The 21535-nt window shown below is 37.1% G+C and overlaps 1 protein-coding gene across 2 annotated transcripts; it reads left to right on the plus strand.

Annotated features, from left to right (window-relative positions):
* The first annotated feature begins 1483 nt into the window (after positions 1 to 1483).
* sec16b (SEC16 homolog B, endoplasmic reticulum export factor) lies at positions 1484 to 21263 on the plus strand. 2 transcript variants are annotated; one of them, XM_030131439.1, is made up of 25 exons: positions 1484 to 2057; positions 2143 to 2425; positions 5161 to 5258; positions 5352 to 5454; positions 6278 to 6492; positions 7680 to 7825; positions 9166 to 9227; positions 9310 to 9448; positions 9548 to 9775; positions 9879 to 9976; positions 11104 to 11185; positions 12682 to 12799; positions 12897 to 13008; positions 13086 to 13191; positions 13292 to 13429; positions 14651 to 14764; positions 15847 to 15916; positions 16000 to 16129; positions 16240 to 16400; positions 16526 to 16554; positions 19071 to 19184; positions 19269 to 19358; positions 19437 to 19548; positions 20028 to 20077; positions 20169 to 21263. In XM_030131439.1, exons 2-24 carry the CDS (start codon positions 2157 to 2159, stop codon positions 20042 to 20044), a joined length of 2751 nt encoding a protein of 916 aa, XP_029987299.1. In that variant the 5' UTR covers positions 1484 to 2057; positions 2143 to 2156; the 3' UTR covers positions 20045 to 20077; positions 20169 to 21263. The 2 variants fall into 2 exon arrangements, with proteins under 2 accessions (XP_029987299.1, XP_029987300.1); XM_030131440.1 differs by lacking the exons at positions 19071 to 19184; positions 19269 to 19358; positions 19437 to 19548; positions 20028 to 20077; positions 20169 to 21263 and adding an exon at positions 16951 to 17095.
* Positions 21264 to 21535: the final 272 nt, after the last annotated feature.

A 21535-nucleotide genomic window follows, 5' to 3' on the forward strand; every position in this document is an offset into this window, starting at 1 on the left:
AAATACTAGTTCTAAAAACTGTAAATGAAAAATATTTGTGCCTATATGACTAAATTAAAACCTGTGTATTTCTGCTCCCTTGTACTTCAACTCCATCACATTTATTTAAAGGACCATAAGTTAACATTAGAGGAATGGAACTGAGTTTCACCATCAGTGGCTGCAACATTAGAAGTGAAGAGCAACGAATCACTAATAATAATCTTATAATGCATGTGATTCCAGAATGAGCCGTTCTGCTGTTTCACAACTTTAACTATACTTTGATTGACTCTTTCTTTGTTTGTTTGTTTTTTACTTGGGGGACATTTTGAATGCAATAATTTAAATTTTAACAGAATATTTCGCACTAATATTTCAGCTTTTAGGTAGGCTAAAGATCATCATGAACTCACATGGTACATGATCTGTTTAAATGTTAACTCTCTAAATTCTGTTTTGTTTTTTTTTTAATCTGTATTGTATTTGTATATTTACTGTATTGTTCTCTGTTTTTCAATTTTGTACTGATGTGAGGACCACCCACAATTTCGTAGTGCTGCTCACACAATGATAATGAATTCTATTCCATTCTGACACTTTAGGTGCAGATTTTAGGAAAATTGTACAGTATGATTTTGAAATAATATACTGAGTAGATTGCACATCCTTGATTTGATGTGTGTACTCCTGCACATGGTCAGCAGTATTTTACCACCGTAAAAAAAAAAAAAAAAAAAAAAAAGGATGAAAATGGAATGAAATCCACAACCAATGTGTGATTTGGAGACTCTTGAAGTCTCCAAAGAGGGGGCATAGTGAACTTCTATCACTGAAGGTAGTGTTTCCTGCTTTATGAATGGTATCACCTACAGCTACTCACTCCAGTCTGGAAATCTGACATGTCAGTAAGAGTTACACAACAAACTCATTGTACTTTTTTTTTTTTTTTTTTAATGTATTATGTATTTATTATGTCACTGTATTTTTGTTGAAGTAAAGACATTTTCTTCTTGAAATTTGACTTATGAATGATTAAATTTGCGAACAGTGTGCTTATTCAGTTCGGCTGATAATGTTCCCCCCATTTTCAGTGTTTAGAAAGTTTTTATGTAAACGTTAAAAAAAAAAAAAAAAATATATATATATATATATATATATATATATATATATATATTCCTTGTTTCTTTTCAACATGCACATGCTGACAAAGAGATCACATACAAATTTGAAATTTATTTATTTATTAACTGACTTATTTATTTATTTATTTACCGATTTAGTTTATTTATTTGTTTGAGGGCGGGAAAAAATAAGCAGACAAGGGCAGATCAGGTCAACATCTCCTTCTTCAGATTTAAACCGTTATTAAACAGCGCCCTCTGTGGGTCAAACAATTTTTCCTGCAAGAAGCTCTCCCTTCCGAAGTGACTGACCTGGAATCACACTTCTCATGCCTCTTCTCTCTCTACGGCGGAGGGGAAACTGACCTGAGACCAGCCCACTTGGTGTTCCTTCCTCTCTGGTCTTTGTGCATCCTCTCTACCGGCAACGTGGCAACACGCAACACTTGAACTTTCACTTTTTTTCAGACTTGCAATCCGAGGACATAGATAGACATGTCGAGGTGACTCAGACAAGGATGTCGGTGGTTTTCTTTTTCTCTCGAGGTGGACGTGGACGTGATCTGCGTGTTTTGCAGCCTTGTGGGACTGCAGCTGTCAGATCCACAGGGCGTGCTCCTCTGTTGACTTATTCTGACAGAACACGGGCTGGGACGCAAAATGCAAACAAAAGTGGGAGAAAAGCTTCTGCAAATACACTGAATAACATGTTCTGATTTAGATTTTCGGAACATTTTTTCTCCCTTAGTCAGATAATTTGCACTTTTTTTCTTTTTTTTTTTTTTTTTTTTTTCTTTTTTTTTTTTTTGCATTGCCACTACATGGGTCATGATATGCTGTGACCTTTATCCTCTTGTTATCATTTTCACTTGTTATCAGTTCATGTTGTGAGTTTCTTGTGAAATGATGTGGCAGTAGTGCATGTACTTTGGCTGTGTCTGGCATGTGTAAACTGTAAGTACCTAAATACACTTGCAAAGATTATTTTAAATGAACGCTATTTAAAAGTTACTAAAGAAAACTTGTTTATTTGCGTCAGGTGTTGAAGTTGTCATGGATAACAGAGGTCACGCCTGGTCAGAGTCTGGTCGAAACCCTTGCAGATCTGAAGACAGAGAGGATTACTACAGACATTCTTACCAGGACAGGGGGCAACGCTACCCTGGACTGGACCCTAGAGACAGGGACAGGGCCTGGGCTCATCCTGATGCCCACTACAGGACTCAGTTCCCCCCTGGGAGACTCCCAGAGCATTACACCTACAGCCCTCAGCAGTATCCTTTTGGCTATGGACGACCAGAGCACCAGAGACCCCAGTCCAGGTATGTCCACAGATGAGACCCCCATTGTGTAATGTGTACATTTAATGCAAAAGCTTAGCGTTGAAATTATGCAGAATGCAACTTTCCAGCAGGCCATTGCATGCTGGGATACCTGTCTAAATTTAAAGTTGATCATTACATCTTATAGGTTAAAGTTTCATCACTTCCTGCTTTCCAACAAGCAAAGGAAAGTGCAGTGATAGAAGAATTGACTAAATAAAAGTACTAATACATCAATGTAAAAATACTCCATTAACCCATAAAGACCCAAACATCAACCATCGACCAAAAGCATCTACTGATCTAAACTCTTGATCCCCTAATCCTATCAGTCCATGTAAATAATTGGTGTAAAATACAGTTATTCATCTTTTCATGGTCATTAGATATGACCCATTTGGACGTTCAAAGGCTCTGTAGTTACCATGGAAACACCATTATCTTCTACAACATTGATTCACCAGTAAAACCCATGGAGTTGGATCAATGACAGTGGATGGAGATACTGGGTTTAAGTTCAGTTAATGTGGAGTTAGTACTTGATTGCATAACCATTGTTTTTGATGACTTTTGATGGTTTAATAATTTTTTCTGTGACTATATATTTACTTTGTTGGTTTGGAAATATCAGTATCTGCTCTGTGAATGGGTGTGTAGTTTTTTAATCACTATTTTATACTAATATTTTTGAATTTTTAAAAAATGTTTCTCATATTTTATCACTATCTTTCATATTCTGCACGCTCACTTCACTGTAAAGTATGCGCTGGGACTTGAATTTCCCTACTGCTCAGTAGGTTAAAGCAAACCTTAACCCATAAAGACCCAGTGCTAAATTTGTGGCAGTTCCTGAATGAATTTTTCTCTATATTTAACCGTTCTTCAAATATTTATTTCCATTTATTATAATTTTATCCTCTGTATTTTGTATGTGTGTGTGTGTGTGTGTGTGTGTGTGTGTGTGTGTGGGGGGGGGGGGGGGTCAGTGAAAATCTTTTATTTTCCAAAAATGTACTGATTATGTAGATGTTCATTAAAGGTCAAATTAAAGTTGAGGGTTATTACATCAGAAACAGAGAAAACTGAAGAAAAAGTCATTATTATTAACTGAACATAAATCCAGTGTCTCCATCCACTGTCATTGATCCAACTCCATGGGTTTTATTGGTAAATCAATGTTGTAGAAGATGACGATGTTTCCATGTTCACTACGGAGCCTCTGAAATTCCAAATGGGTCATATCTGATAACCACGAAAAGACGACAAACTGTATTTTACACCAAGTATTTACATGGCTTGACAAGATTAGTGGATCAACAGGTATTAAACATTTTAGATCAGTAAATGGCTTTAGTCACCGGTTGTTCTTTGGGTTAAACAATCTGTCTCCCTGCACTGTCATGAATAGGTGTCTGGTTATCTATACAAAATTATAACTAATTAAAGAAACAAGAAAAAAATTAGATAGCATGTTATATGATTTGAAAAAAATGTAAATTTAGAGGGGGGAAAACGATAATCATAGATTTGTGATATGTGAGTTGTGGGACATCAGAAGTCTTTTCTGGTTTCATAGCACCCTGTGAAACTAAATCTTGTTAGCATGTATCCTATGTATACATATGCATACTTAGTAATGACGATAAAGTTATACTTGAGTTGAAAAATATCCAGAACCATTGGTAAAATCCTTAACAATGTGTTGTATTTTAAAGCTTGTTATAGGATCTATTGGGCAAGTAACGGAGTGAGAATGCACTGTGCAGCAATACTAATCATTTCATATCTGTTTTTAAAAATGAATTTAGTAGCAACCATAATAGCTCAAATTGTAGGTCTAAGCAAGTACTTTAACATGTCATTATGGAATAATAACCAAATATTTAATAAAAACATGAATTTATTATCATTGATAAAATAACGGAGTGAGGAAAATATACAGCAGTTATTTAAGGTTTGGAAAAAAAAACAAAAAATGCTGTTCCTCAAGGAAAGTGCAAATATTTAGCAAACCACACTTTTCTTATTATATGAGAGTACATTATATCCAAAAATGAAACTGATATATTTTTTATTTTAGTTTTAAAAGACATTAATTCATGATAACAGAGTGAGAATCCAAAAAAGTAACAGAGTGAGGTGTTTGTCAGTGTGATGCACCAGAATAATAACCATCTGTCTGCCATTTTTTTTATAATAAATAACATTCAAAATCATTATATTTGATTATTATGAAACATAAGATTAGACACAGGCATATATTTTGAACATATTTATTTTAGATATTGCTATTTATATTTCTGAATTTATGCTGTTTACATTCATTTGCAACCTTTACTGTTCTTAATTTACACTGTATTCTCATATATTTTCTCATATATTCAGTTGTAATTCAGGTACAAATTAAATAAACACAGTTTTAGAAACTACAGATATATGCCTTTCATGCTGAGTAATCAAAAATATTGTTTTAGAGAAAAAAGAAATTGACCCTGATGTTCACTTTCACTCAGCCAGGCTCTAAAGCTGTCTGACAATTGTAGTACCATAAAAAGTGCTATGTTTTCCTCAGATGTAGGGCAGTAAATGTATACGTTAAAGTAAAAATGTACAGAGATTAATGAAGTTTATCTGTATCTGTGTCTGTAAAAGTAAACAACCTGCTCAAAACTGTACTTAAGTGCATTAATGTGAGTTAGTTTCTAGTGAGATCTGTGTTTTCTTTGTGTTTTCAGGTCTGGTTATGACTATCCGCCCCACAGTCACTGGGACTACAGGGAAAACTACAGCTATTATGACGCTGACTATTACAGAGGACAACACGGGAGACCAGGTACACTGATTACAACCCTGGCACAGAAGGTACTTTTATTAGCAGTGCACTATGTTCTAGTTTGAGGTGGTTTTGTTGCTTACGTTGTTATAGATGCCGGCCAGTGGGGTCCCCAAGACTCATGGAGAGGAGACTATTACCACGCCTGGACATACAAACAGGAACATTCAGGGAGCTCCTACACAGAGGAGAACAGGTGAAGCACAACAGGACATGTTTAAGCATGTTAAATTCACTTGGAAACCCCCCCCGCACACACACACACACACACACACACACTTAAAACAATGTTATTCATGTTCAGTCCAAAGAGTGATGTCGATTCTGTCAGGATGTTTTCAGTTTCAGTTGTAGAAAGTAAAATCTTCATCTCAAAGGGAAAATTAAGAGCACATTTTGTAACAATGCAAATATTTACATGCAAGCTGCAATCAAATATGCAAATGTTCCAAGTGCTTTTCTGTAAATAAACTAAAACAAACTTGTTAAACATTAACAATAAGCTTTTTAAATAAGGAATATTTGAGATTGTTGAAGACGAGACAGGTGAACAGTTTCTTACCAGATGTTTTAACATGTTTACTGAAAGTCCTTTTTTGTCTCATTAAATGTGAATCTTTAACCTGATACAGCATATTTCCAAAAATATTTTATTTTAGATAGCTCTAAACTAACGTACAGTAAACAAACACTCTGAACAACTTTTCACCTAAAAAGTAATACTTATAACAGCAATTTTAACATGTACTTGCAGGGCATTAAACATGACAAAGGCTAATGCAAGTAAATAGACTAACATGCAACTGTATAGAACAAAAAAACACATGAAATATTTATGGAAGCTTTAACTTCAAATAAAATGCTTTTGGGATCAAACTCTACACAAGATCAGGTTGTGTTTCAGAGTTCAGTGACTGCAGTGTAGACTAAATAAGTATTGCACTGTAATAACAATAGAAAAAAAGCAACATGGACCTGGATTTATCAGAAAAAGTGACATGTTTCACTAATTTTTTCAGACATGACCAAGGGAGAGACACCTCCCAGCATTACCTCAATGACTACGAGGATAATCCCTCCAGAGAAAATGAAGAGGTCTCCTCTTATTACCTGGGGACTTTGGAAAGCTCCAAAAACTCAGGCTTATCGTCCAGCAGCTATGAACTGAGTCAGTACATAAACGGAGCCGAACACAGTGACGCTGTCCCACAGTCTGTCCATACATCTGACACAGGTGGGTGCAGCACTGGTCCTTTTACTGTCTCTTGTAACACTACTTAACTTAAATGTTTATACATTTTTTTGTACAAAAGTTTTTTTTTACTTTATTACCTCCACCAAGGAGGTTATGTTTTTGCCGGTGTTGGTTTGTCTGTTTGTCTGTCTGCACTCTCTTTTCTAGAAAAGCACTCAGAGAGCGCAGACCTCCACCAAGGCAGATCAGTGGGCCCCTGTGGCCCCCCCACCTCCCCCCACCTAGGATCACCACCAAAATTTAATCATTTGTTCCTTGGGCCAGTATCAACATTTCCTGAAATTTTCATCCAAATCCGTCCATAACTTTTTGAGTTATCTTGCACACAGACAGACAGACAGACAGACAAACAGACAAACAGACAGACAAACATCGGGGGGGGGGGGGCACTGATCTGCCTTGGCGGAGGTCTGCGCTCTCCGAGGGCTTCTAGTTTAAACTCTGTTTTAGTAGTGTTTTTTTAGTGCTTGTTTACTATGGTGTTCAGAGAGAGCATAGTTTAACCCTTTCATGCATAGTGGTCACTCCAGTGGACAGCTGTTCTCCAGCTGTTCTCTTATATATTCATGGATTTTGTTTTAGTTCTATATCAGCCAACACAGTGGACACTTATGCACCATCCCAAACACTGACATTCATACCATTACTGTAACTTCTCTGTTCTTGATTAACATGATCTGCAGTGACATGTTTAAGTTTAAATCATTTGCTTACTGTTGTTATTAAACCACAATCAACATTTGTTTTTGTTTTTTTTTTTAAACAAAAAGTTTTTTGGGTTTTTTTTTGCATATTATCTCAATGAAGTGAATAGTGACTATTAGAGTATGTTAAAATGTGAGAAGACAGCAGATTAGCAGCATTAAAAATGTTTTTATTTCGTAGTTTTCACACAATATATCAGTAAATACATGTTATCAAGCTGAGTGGACTGAGTGGATTTTTGGAACTCCATGAAAAATAGGTTCAAAAAAATGTTTTCAATCGCGTTGTTTTTTTCATGCGTAAAGAGGAGTAAAAACACTCAGGAAATAAATCTTGATTAAGGTTCTCATAATTCATGCATGAAAGGGTTAAAAAAAAAAAGAGTAAAATTCCTTGCATTCTTTTGAAGCTACTTGGTGAATAAAGGCGTTTCTGATGTTTTATTTTTCATATCTCCTCAGAACATAGTCATCAGTTGTCAGCTCCTCTGAAGTACTCAATCCCTCATGCAGTGGTCAGTTTCGGGCCTGCAGGTCAGCTGGTACGGGTCACTCCAGGCTCCTCCACTCAGAAGAACATCAGCCAGCTGGAAATCCACAGTATGGAAGTAGGTCCAACACTAGCCAGTGTTTACACCAACCAATGATAAACCACTGTAAACCAATTCATCGAGAAGTCTTAAGAAGAAAATAAACATATTGTTCTGATCGAATCTACTTAAAGCATAAAATATTATGTTGAATCGGTAAACCAGAATTTTGATATTTGATAAATCACATCTTTATTTCATGCATGTTATTGGAAACATATACACATGTTAAATTATTTATAAATGAGAACACATAATTGTATCTTTCATTAGTAAAACAAACAGAATGTGGGCAAAAGTGCAATTAATTGAACAAAATGCACACACCGTACTACTACAACTACTATTTTCTTTTTGAAACTATTTTGAAATAACTGAAATACTGGTTTATTTGGCAACCCAGATAAAATTTCCTGTCTGTTGGGGCTCAGTCTTTGAGAACAGTTGTTGTAGGAATTGTTTTTTTATTATTATTATTATTATTATTATTGTTATTGTTATTTAGTTGTGGTGACCTCAACTAAATTTTGCACTCTAAAAACTGCACATTAAAAAACTGTGTAACTTTTCTGTTATTACTAATTTAATGTTTGTTTTAATTTATTGTTATTACCTGTCTGTAAAACCTGTATTTTTTCATGGCGTGTGCTGTTGACCTCTTGGCTAGGTCACCCTTGTAAAAAAAAGATTTCAATCTCAATGGGACTTTATCTGGTTAAATAAAGGTTTAACAAGTGGTTCCAGGCACAACAAACCCCACTCCTCACATGTATTGTAGCTTATTTTGGCATTGATCCAGCTGATGTCATCATGTCTATGCATGTGCTGATGGCAGCATATCAATTGCCTCTATATATATGCCAAGTTTGGAGTAAATTGAAACAAAATAGATGTTTTTAGACATATCAAATTTCACATATTATAAGTAAATGGGGGGGGGGGGGTTAAAAATTCATAGAAAATTGAAACTTTGACCTACTTTTCCCAAAATGTACTGACATTTATTCTGGGTCATTGGCAATCTATAAACCCAGTTTGGTATGAATTCAACCAATACTTTTGCTGCTACAGACATTTGAAATTTTGCCCATTATAAGTAAATTGGGGGGGGGGGGGGGGGGGGGAATTTTAAAAATGTATAAAAAGTTTGAACTTTGACCTACTTTTTCCAAAATGTAGTCAGATCTATTCTGGGTCACTGGTAATCTAGAAACCCAGTTTGGTATGAATTGAAGTAACAGTCTTGCTGCTAGAGTGTTAACAAACCAAACCAAACCAAACCAAACCAAAAACAGTACCCTTTGTCTCCCCTTTGGCATAAAATAATAGTAAAATGTTTTATTTTTTTCTCTGCACAGGTCATTCTGAGTGAGACACAGGAACAGCAGGACATGAGAAATTTCCCTGGGCCCTTAACTAGGTATTTTATATTAGGTTATATTTTCTTTGACCTTATGAATGTGTTGTTACTGTACTATAACTGTTTATCCATGTTTTTGAAGGGAGGGTTTACACAAGGTCGATGCTATTGAGTTTGCCCACCAGAGGGCAGGCGCTTGCATGAGAGATGAGACGCTGCATGATAAGATCTCTGCCTCCCTCTTGTGGAAACTACTGATACTGCTGTGCAGACAGAATGGAGTGAGTTTATCATGGTTTGTTATATTTAGAAATACAACAAATTTCACCATGAAATAATCATCAAAGGGTTTTTTTCTCCTGCTGTTACCACTATTTCAGCAAATAGTTGGATCAGACATTGCAGAGCTGCTGGTTCAAGGCTCGCGTTCAGATGGAAGCTGGGAGTCAGAGGCTCCCACGCTCATTGACTTCAGTGAAGGTGCGACTGCTGAAGCACCACCTTGTCAAGGAGACGACCTACTCACAGGAAGCAGCAGCTCAGGTTCTGAGGCGGCACAGAAGGCCCTGCAGAGCTACACTCAGCTGCTGCTGGCTGGAAGAAAGAAGGTCTGTACCTCCTGATCCCTACATGTCTAATTACTAACTAACCAGCCGCATTGATCTAAGAGGTGAAGTTACGCCCTTTCACATTCTCTCATGTGGTTTCCAGGAGGCCTTAGAGGCGGCTATGAGCAGTGGCCTATGGGGACATGCACTTTTTCTAGCCAGCAAAATGGACAACAGATCTTATACCACAGTGCTGAAGAGGTGAGAACACTAAAGCTATCTGAGACATGACAGCTGCAAGAAACCACTACACTGCATATGAGCAGTAATTGGTGAAGAAATGATGGACTAAATTTAGTACCTGTTTGAAATGAGTATTATAACTGGCACTGTCTCTGCAATGTGTATTTAAGCGAGTCATTATCTTTGAGAGTGGGACTTTTAATTTGAAGTACTGTTATTGTAGCCGGTTTTAATGGGTCTGACTTTTATTTTATAGGAATAATGACACCTTAAATCACTATTTTACTAGGAGGATGTGGTTACCAACTTTGAAAAGGAACCAGTCATTCTCCTATATCACAGGATGACAGTATGAAGTGAGAAAGATACTTTTACAATTATGTGACTTATGTTGCACATGCCAAGAAATATGAGACATCATGACATCTGCTTCGATCCGATGGCTGTACCACAGGCATGTAGCTGAAAATAATGTGCTTTATTTAGAATTGGTTACAATTAATTAATGAGAACAAGAAGAAATTTGTCCCTGCACTTAATGTTGCAGTTAGAAATAGAAAAAAGTCATATGAAATTCAGTGTACATGTCTGCAACAGTTATTTATCAGTCAGTGCTTGTGTGTGTTTCCAATGCAGCTACTCAAAGGTTTGTGATGGTCCATTAACTACTAAATGCTATTGTTCCTTCCTTATATTTTTCTGTTTGGATTTGGAGTTATTTACAACAAATGTTGTGTTAACAGAGATCATTAACACACTCCATGAGAATATAAATCATATGACATGGCGTGCTGTGGCGTACGTCCCCAAACAGCTTTTTAAATATCTTTGCTCGACTCATAGTAGAGCTGTTTATTTTTAAAGTCTCTCCGATGTCTATAAGGCGAAACGTTTATATCGCTACACTGCAATTTCTGAGTGTTTATCATGTAACCCTGTCTGGTTTTATATCAGCAGTATGTCTTAGAGCATATACTTTATGTCCGGATGTCATTAAAGTAATATGTAGGGGCTTGTGGGTGGATGCACATGTTGGTCTGTGATTGACAGAGTTGCAGCAGAAATGCTGTTTAAATACAGTGGTATTTAACATGTACTAAAGTCTGCTTAAGATGTGCAAATGACACAAGTGGCTCTTTTGGCAGGTTTACAGGTCAGCTGACAGTCAATGACCCCCTCCAGACGCTGTTCCAGCTGCTGTCTGGGAGAGTCCCTACTGCAGCCACGGTAAAAATGAAAACTACATTTTTAACTCACATATGCTGTGGAAGCCCATTTATGACATTTCTGTAATGGAAAAAAAATCCTGTAAGTCGAAATGAATTAGTATCTTGAATTAGCGACAAGCATTCTCAAAATAATTAGATAGTCTCCAAATGTAACTTAAACAACTGCTCATTCATTCATTTTCAGTTACCACTTGATCCTCTAGAGGGTCACAGTGAACTGGAGCCTATCCCAGCTGACATTAAGTGAAGGCCAGGTTCACCCTGGACATGCTGTCAGTCTATTACAGGGCTGACACACTGAGACAAATCACCACTGACTCTCACATTTACACTTACGGGCGATTCAGAGTGAGCAGTTAACCCGTCAAGGCATATGCTTTTGGACTGTGGGAGGAAGCTGTAATACTCCCACAGATACAGGGAGAGGATATAAACTCCACAGAGAACGGTTCCAGATGTCCAGAATCCAAAGATCTTATCTAATTATTTTGAGAAAGTCTGTCTTTACTCTGAGAGAACTGAAAGTCCAAACTGAGGATCTAGGTCACATTGAATACATTCAGTTCAGTTCGTTTTATTTTGAGGCTTTGAGTTCGGAAATATGGCTCCAGCTGTCGTCATATTTGTGGAGTCATTTTGATTTACAGGATTTTTTTTTTTTTTTTTTTTTGACAATACAGTCCTGGAAACTGAGTTCCACACATACACTATATGGACAAAGCTATTATAGCACATGGAATTCAGGTGTTTTTTTTGCTAAGCAGGCTGGGATACACAACAATACTGGCATGTGTTAAAATGTAATCTTATATTGCAGTAAATATCATTGCAATAAATATTTGTATTCCATTTTCAGGATTACAGACTTATACAAATATGTCAGAGTTTCTTAATTTTATTCAACATTTGATTTTTTTCTTTCTGAAATACACTGTTACCCATAAAGTTGGAATGCAATAGTTTTACCTCTTCTCATGAAATGATTGTGACAGTGTGATTTATTCTCGATATATAAAGTGTAATTTGGACTTAGTATGTAATCATTGTACCTGGTCAAAGCTGATAACTGATATGTATAAATAGGAATAAAAACAGGAATGTGTCTGTAAATAAAATTATTCCAACTTTATTGGCAACAGTGAACTTATCAAGTTCTGTCCATAAATAATCATTTTAATTCACAGGTATCCATCTGGTTTCTTCATCTGTCACTCAGAAAGAAAAATTAGCCTTTAGCTATAAAAGAAATATTAATTTAACATTTATCGTGATAATTATTGACAACTGATATTGAACTGTGAACATTTAATCATGACAATATTAAGAATCAACAGATATGGGAAGGGCTAAAAACTGCAGGTGTGAAGAATTCTGATATTTTTGCCCATGAAGTGTAACTCAGGTGTCTTAGATTAAATTATTTTTGTCTGAAGAATGTTGTCAGTGTGTATCTGTACCTGATAAGCATTTTAATCAGTGGTGCTCTGTGTCCAGTGCTGTGGGAATGACAAATGGGGTGACTGGAGGCCCCATCTGGCTGTGATGCTGTCCAATGAAACAGGAGATGCTGCTGTCCAACAGAAGGCCATTGTCACCATGGGAGACACTCTGGGTATAAACACACCGACTGAATGACATGGCTGACGCTCTGTAATGTTGTCTCTGCACACATGCACGCTGATTGCTTTGTGTGTTTTCCCTCTGTGCAGCCTCCAGAGGCCTCCTACATGCCGCCCATGTGTGTTACCTGACTGCCGGGGTCCCCTTTGGGCCCTTTACCCAGAAGGCAGAGCGGCTGGTGCTTTTAGGCAGCAGCCACAGGTGAGCTAGGTGCCCTCCTCAGTGCCATTTTTCAGTCTGTTTGATATATTTCTCATATTTGGTTATTGCTCCTTTAGGCAGCCATTTCAGTATTTTGCAACAAACAGTGCCATCCAGTGCACAGAGTTGTATGAGTACTGCCAGACACTAGGGGGGAAATCCTTTTCAATACTGTCTTTTCAGGTATTTTATCTTTTCATTCATTTTGAAACAAATGCAGTTAAGGCAACTGTATTTTTAAGCAACATGAAACACCATTTTCTGCTTCATGTGTCGTTCCCAGGTGTACAAATTTCTGTATGCCAGTCGACTGTTGGACTGTGGGCTTTCATCTCAGGCTTTCCATTACTGCGAGTTGGTTGGGCAAGCAATTATCAGGCAGAAGGAGCCTTGGTTTGTGTTGACAGGAGAAGTTCTTAAGGTATATATACAGACTTTCCGTGAAAAATATAAGAGTGTACCTTTTTATGCTCTTATCAGAGAAGTACTTGACAGACGTATTTAAGTATACTTGGTATAAGTATACAGAGATTCAGGTCCATACTTTAAATTTACTTTAAATGACATACACTTGATGCTATAGTATAGTATAGTATAGTATAGTATAGTATAGTATAGTATAGTATAGTATAGTATAGTTACGGACAGTACAGTATAGTTACGGACAGTACAGTACAGTACAGTACAGTATAGTATAGTATAGTATAGTACAGTATAGTATAGTATAGCATAGTATAGTATAGTTACGGACAGTACAGTATAGTTACGGACAGTATAGTATAGTATAGTATAGTATAGTATAGTTATGTACAGTATAGTAAAATATAGTTACATACAGTATAGTATAGTTACGTACAGTATAGTTATGTACAGTATAGTATAGTATAATATAGTATAGTATAGTGCAGTATAATAAAAAATTTTCTACCATATAAAGAAAAGTTTGAGTATACTGTGTTTATGGTCATGTTCAAGAGAGTAACCTATTAAAAGCTTTCATCTGCCCGTATCGGTTTCTTTAAGGTAGTGCTCCAGCATATGTTTTATCTTGTAAACTTACAGCTGTTCGTGTTTATAGTACACATCAGTTGTCAGCTTTGGAGTGACATAGTTTAGTTAACTGAACTGATCTTTGATGTTTACAGTGTAATACCCCACTTAGAAACAGATCATCATTTGGCTGATTTAATGTTTTCTGTCAATGTTGAACTAAATATTGGATTAGTGTGGTCAACAAAAACAGAACAGTACATACGTTTACTTGTAGTATATTTATGGCACAAAAATAGACATAATTGTATAACTAATACCTATATGTTCAGTCGTAGTTCTCAGAATAGCATCCGAACAAAATTCAACTTTAATCTAATTGTGTACTGAAAGTGTACTACTTTGCACATAAAGTACACCTGAAGTAGGTCAGTTTAGTCTCAGAAGTATTGAAACAGGGCCTTTACAACTGTTCTACTGGTACAGTAACATTAGTCTACTTACTGCATAATGTATACATGGAAAATAAACTTGAACTTAGGTTTACTAAGAATAATGAGTTTAAGGTGTGCTTTGTTGTATCTTTTAAGTCCTGTTACCACAGTGTCTCCGTTACAGTGGACATAACGTGCTGTGTTTTGTCTGTTTGCAGTTGACGGACAGACTGAGACATTCAGAGGGTCAGTACGGTGAGGTGGGGGTTAATGGAACTGATCAGGAACCAGAATGGCTGATGCAGCTGCGCCTCAGGCACCACAGTTTACAGGTGAGTATTCCAGATTTATGTACAGTATAAAACATTTTATCGACCTCTGTGCTGTCAGGTATTGTTTGTATTTCTGCAATAAAATATGTAAAAACAACTAGGCCTGTTCTGGTATATATGTGTTAAATATAACATATTATATATGTTTTTGCAGACTTCTCTACTCACATGACAAGTTTCACCGTCAGAGAAATCTGTCCATTTTTTATAATGTAAATCTTTTCACTGAAACAGTGAACAGTGAAAACCAAAAGAGAGCCCAAATGTTACATACATACACAGGTATAACAAGAGCAAACATAACATGCTGCACACTACAGTACCCCTTCGGCCAGAAGTTGGCTGAGGGGTAGAAAACCAAGAGAGAGAAAAATAAGAAAAAGAATACCCAAATGAAATGTAAAAATTTAAATCAAATCAAATAAAAAAAGAATGAAATAAAAAAAAAAGATCGGTCCCTTCCCACTCATTGCTATCAAGCTACGTACAGTTACATCTATTTACCATCACACTAACTTTTGCGTTATATTTGACTATTGTGTGAGACATTATAAAGATAGACTTTGTAACTGCCTTAACCAGTTATGGAGTGAGTTCAAGAAAGGAAACCGTGAAGAAAATGTCAGTTTTATTTTATTTTGTTTCATTTCGTTTCCTCTCAGTGGCATCATATGTCTTTTATTAAATTTAAAATGAAAATGAAGACAAAATATCTATGTTTAACATTGTTTGTGTCTGTTTTGTAATTATGTAACATTAATATGCATCACTAAGATAATGTAAATAAAACTAATATATTAACCATGTAATTATGATTTTTTTTTTTTTTTTTTTTGTGTAACCAACTCCCATGATCCCACACTACTGCATGAGATCATCTACTACTGTGTCTTTTATTATTATACTGACTGACAGATCCCTAACAGCAAAAATTAATCACTAATAATTTACACCATGAGATTAGTAACGTGCACCACAAACATCAAATGTGTAAGTGAAAGTTACCCATAATTTGCTCAATTGATTTAATTTTCTGTGTAACAAACCTTTTTGGACCCAATTGACTTGTTTGTTTTGTTCAGACAGGGACTTTTGCTGAAACATATGAACCACCTCCAGATAGACGCACTTTGATTGACACAGATAGAACAGGTAACTGTCCAGTCATGTCTGATAGTCATAAGATGTCAGTGTCTTATGGTGCTTTTTACACACATCCTCATTTTCTTCTTCAGAGTCTGACTTGGACGACCTGAGCCGTGGTCTCCAGAGTCCAGAACCAGAGCTGCTTTATTACAGTGGCCCCGAAGTTCAAGAACAAAAACAGGAAATGACACCATTAGACACTGGAGGAGCTCATGACTGGTACAAAATACTGAGCTGCATGTTTCACTGTCTGCCAGCCACAAACCCTTCAAGCACGTGTGATACTCCACTCTGTTGGTTCACAATCCTCTCCCTGTTGCCTCCTCTAGGCCTGGGGCCAATTCTCTGATGCCAGTAACGGCGGTTTATGCTCCTCCTGTGTCCATAGTGGCCGGGAGCCAAGACTTCAGTTATCATAACACAGATAGTGCTGAAGTCAAAGCTGCCTCGCCACATTGTCCTGTGGGTAATTCGACATCAGCTGCAGAGGGTGAGTGTCAGATTTTAGGGCTCAAAGCACCGAGCCCTTGTCTATTCAGATATTTAGTCTAACACATCACATTCTGTTGGATATTTACTTTTTTTTTTTTTTTTTTTTTTTTTTTGCTCCTACAGGGGTTGTGCCATTCTCTGGAGTAGGCACAGTGAGTAATGTCTTTAATGTTCTTGAATAATAGGAGGTATGTGAAATAAGAACAGGACACAAATAGCAAAAGGTTGCCCTTATAAAGAATTTATATATTTACAGTTGGGTTGTTATTACAGACAGTGATGTGTTATTTTCCATTGACTGAACCACATTTATATTACTGTTCAATCAGATCAGATCATGTCATTTGCTGAGCCTAGTTTGGCCTGTCCTTCACAGTATAACTTTGTATAATATTGATTAATAAGGGCAACATAGTGGTACAGTGTCATCTCACAGCAAGAAGGTCCTGGGTTCAATTCCAACACTAGCGAACGCGGGGGGGCGGGGGGTTCTTTCCAGGTACTCCAGCTCATGTGAGAGTGATTGGTTGTTTGTCTCTATATGTCAGCTCTGTGATGAACTGGCGACACATCTAGGGTGAACCCTGCCTTTGCCTGAAACATAGCTGGGGTAGACTCCAGCACCACTGCGACCCTCTCGAGAACAAAGCAGTTAAGAAGATGAATGAATGAATGAATGAACAAATGAATGAATGAATGAATAACAAGTGGTACCAGGTACAACAAACTCCACCCCTCGTACATATTGTAGTTTATTTTGGCATCAATTCAGCGGATGTCATCATGTCTATGGATGTGCTGATGTCAGCATATCAATTGCCTCTATATACTGAGGCACCAATAAGGGGGGGTAAAGATGGCAAACTCATGGGGCTCAGCATTTGTGGGGGGCCCATAGAGCAGGGGAGGGGGTCCAGTTATAGGCTAGAAGTTATGAAAATGCCCTGTAAGATCCACTGTATAAGACAGACACAGAAGTCGGGAATTGGACATTGAAACTATGTAAAGTTTCAGTTTCGTTTTCACGCTAGCGCAAGTGACATTATGTGTGGACCACGCACACACCCCTCCCCCATCCCCTCATCCCCCCATCCCCACTCCAACAGATCAATAAGATACTGAATTTTATGAAAGGGCCCACAACTGGTAGCAGCGCCCCTGTCTATATATGTGTCAAGTTTGAAGTAAATTGAAACAAAATTGATGTTTTTATAGACATTTGAAATTTCACCCATTATAAGTAAATGGGAGAAAAAAAAAGATTTTAAAAATTCAGAAATTTTTTTTATTTTGGCCTACTTTTCCCAAAATGTAACCACATCTATTCTGGGTCACTGGCAATCTATAAACCCAATGTGTATGAATTCAACCAATAGTTTTGCTGCTACAGACGTGAAATTCCACTCATTAGAAGTAAATGGTGAAATAAAGATTTTAAAAAATTCTTAAAAATTTGAATTTTGACCTACTGTTCCCAAAATGTAATCAGATCCATTCAGGGTCACTGGCAATCTATAAACCCAATTTGGTATGAATTCAACCAAGAGTATTGCTGCTAGAGTGTTAACAAACAAGCAAACAAACAAACAAACAAACCGAACCAAAAACAATACCCATTGCCTCCCCTTTGGGGTAATAAGTAGTAGAATTAATCCACCATCAGCATCAAAATGTTTAATTTAGCACATCAAATTAACAGATATATATAATAAAGCTTTGCAATGAACTTCTTTGCCTGTCATAAGTAGTATTTGTACGGGGCTGGTATTACCTGTGAACCTCTGGTATTTTATATTAATTGTGGAGTTCATCTATGAACTTAATCCCATGTAATTCAGCCATGTCTGTAATCTATAAAGTAAAAATTGCATTGCAAATTATCCACCCTATTTCAGCAAATGCAGAGGTCCTGTAATAATATTAATCTCCTGCAACATCTCTATACTTTGGTGGGACTGGCGACATTTTCGGTTTCGTCCATGCATTTATTCACCCATTTCCTGGTTGAGGATGATGAAGGCTACATTGGTGATGATGAATCAGACTTTTTAAAGTGTTTTAGATTCAAAGTCAGGAGGCTCATGTTACAGTATGGTAGGGAAACTCACTGAAAGAGCTAATTTAATTCCTCAGAAAGGCAACATCTCAAAAGGTGACAATATGTATAACTATGCATAGCAGCTACAGTAAGGAACATTTTTATATCTTTCAAGAGTTATTTGTAGGTGATAATCTGCAATTTATCTGCAAAACAATGTCAGTAAATTTGAGTAAAAAAATAGACTTTTTTTAATCCTGTGTGACATGGGGGGTAAATTTCCAAATCACCAGAGGTCCATAGGTTATACTAGTCCTGTATGACTAGGGTTACAGATGATATTAACTCAGTAAATTGTGGTGTATTTTATATATTAATAAGGGTTCTTTTAGCTGGGCATGAATTGTATTAAACTGTGTATTCATTCATTCATTCATTCATTGATAAAGACAATAACTGAATTGATGTTTGTTTATTAATGACCTCTAAGGTGTGTACAATGCCATTAATAAAGTCCAAACTATATAAACCCGTCATAAAGGTATTCTTACTGTGAAGTGGTCTTGTGATATCTTTCAGATACTGATATGTGCCTATAAATGAAGTTACCTGGATGTTCTGTCTTTGTAGAGGGGGGGTCAGATGCTGGAGGACGACATCAGCCACCGAACGCACCACAGCATCCAGCGAGGTTCAGCTGTAGAGTCTGAGGTCTCCGAGCAGACCAGCGATGCTCCTAAAGAGGTGAGTGCTTTTGCTGACATGTTTCCAAACTACATTATTAATGTGACATGTTATAGTTCTTACCTTCTTTGTCTTTGTGCACAGAGCACCAAGACGGGATGGTTTAGTGGTTGGTTTAAATCAAAGCCCAAGGAAGCCCAGGAGACTTCAGAGCAGATCAGACCTGCTAAAACAGTAAGAGTCACTGATGCTTTTATTACATTTTCTTATTTGTAGTGTGAAATACAACACATGTGTTTGTGCTATAAGCAGATTCCACCTGCTGCTGACCTCTGCCCTCCTCCCCCGCCGACCATCGCACCCTCTGGCATGTTTCCATCCCAGCCCTCCTCCGCTGGAATCAATCCCTTCTCAAGAAAAGCAGGTGAGTTTTGTGGTGACTTAAAATAATTATTCCTGCTGGTACACATCAATGGTTTTTCCGCTATGCAAGTTATAAATATAAGTTCTACATTCTTGTTTTGTTGCGGGGGCTCCTGAGGTTACTGAACCCTGGAGGGGAGCTGTGTCCTTTCTGTGTAACTGCTATTAACACATTAGCTCGCCTGTGTGTCAGGTTTCACATTTTGCCAGAATAACAGCTGTTACAAGCAGTTTGCATTGCTATTCCATGCATTAAAATACATGTCACAGCCCGTTAGCCATATTGTAGGTCATATCTAACATTCCTTATAGTCTTTTCTGCAGCAAAATAGGCAACAACAAGAAATAAATGTATCAAATGTGCCATTAATTTATTTAAAGCATTACAGTGGTTTAGCTGCCAATCAACTGTAATGTATCACCAACATTAAACGCTTTAAATGTGATAGTTTTCTATAAATAACCTTGTTTTCTGCATAGGCCAGCAACTGGGATAGACACCATTTCAACACCACTAGACTATATTACAGGTAAAAAAGATAGAGACAAAATAAAAAAGTATCATATTAAGGATTACTAATAGATGCACATTAATTACTTTTCATTTCTTGCATTTTGCAGGATCGCTGGCACCACTAAAGTCCAAAATGGGACGTCGCACCACCTGTCATGAACACAACCTACACTGCGTGTCTTATTAGAATTCACCTGAGCTCACATGAACTCCAGTATGATCTGTACCTCTCACCACTGCCCACTTTTCTTTTTTAAGATCGCCCTTTCAAACCCCTCCACAGCTTACCCGCCATCATGTTGCATGTTAGCTACAGAAATACACTGGATGGACAGGCGAAGTAACTCGTATTGCATCGACTAAAACAGCTGAGGTATGCTTCCTGTAAGCTGACTGCAGGGAAATTACAAGTGGATGCAGGACATATCTGGGGATGGGGATATCCTAATTGACCCCAATATAATATAATATTTATATAGGACAGAGTGACCTGATTGACCCCATCAATGCCCAAAACACAGATTCATACTAGTGAGGTAGAAAAAGTTTGACATGAGCGAATCATTACACTTTTACACCTCAGATCACTTCTAAATGTGTGATATACTGCCAGATAATATTGATCGGCTTTGTATTTATATTTGCAAAGGGTAAACCTCTCATCTTTTCATGATAAAGCACACTGAAACACAAGTGATCAAAAATACTAAGCACCCCACGCTATGCTAGCTTATTCACCTCAATGTGGGGTACTTGTTGCATTATACAACAGTACAGCGTGTGCCATGTTGTCACACTGCCAAGATGGATCATCGTACATGGGGGGGGGTTGGGATACACTTGCTCAGGCAAACAGCCAACAACCTCCCTAACCCCCCACCCTCAACAAGCAGACTTTTATATCACCAAACTGTTTATGTGCTGATGATATTTGCAATGCTTTCATCTAAAAAAGTTTAATTAATGGCCCTTTATATAAATATTTGGTTGCAGATGAAGCTAAGCTATGCTCTTAAAGTTGTATGCAGTTTTAAGTTGTATTATCTACTTTTACATTAAATGTATAGTAAGGATTTTAAGATGCTGTATTAACTTGTGCCAAATTTTTTTATGATAATTGAGTTTGTGCCTCAATTTTTCACGTTTTCATTTCAATTTTGCTGTTTTTTTGTATATCTGTACCAGCACATAAAGTATAACAATCTCTAAAAAGCCGCAGTATTTTGTCTCATTTGTCTCTTTTTATCATAAATGGGAAAGGCTGCATCCACTATCTTTCTGCTGACTGGAGATGTTCTTAATGCATGCACACATACACACATATCTACCTTGTCACATACTGATTTCTTGCCAAAAAAATAGTTGGGATTCCAAGGAGGGCTTCTCGCTTAACACACGGAGAGGTGACAACATAGCAGGTGGCGTTTCCTATTACGATTAGTCTGCAGGAGCCAAGAGTGAGTGGGACACATTG

The sequence above is a fragment of the Sphaeramia orbicularis genome, chromosome 4 (assembly GCF_902148855.1).
Source record: "Sphaeramia orbicularis chromosome 4, fSphaOr1.1, whole genome shotgun sequence".
NCBI lineage: Eukaryota > Metazoa > Chordata > Actinopteri > Kurtiformes > Apogonidae > Sphaeramia > Sphaeramia orbicularis.

Coding starts and splice junctions, on each gene's coding strand:
- sec16b (XM_030131439.1), top strand. CDS start 2,157: ATGGATAACAGAGGTCACGCCTGGTCAGAGTCTGGTCGAAACCCTTGC. Junction 9,228..9,309: donor TTCCCTGGGCCCTTAACTAG/GTATTTTATATT, acceptor ATGTTTTTGAAG/GGAGGGTTTACACAAGGTCG. Junction 15,917..15,999: donor GATTGACACAGATAGAACAG/GTAACTGTCCAG, acceptor TTTCTTCTTCAG/AGTCTGACTTGGACGACCTG.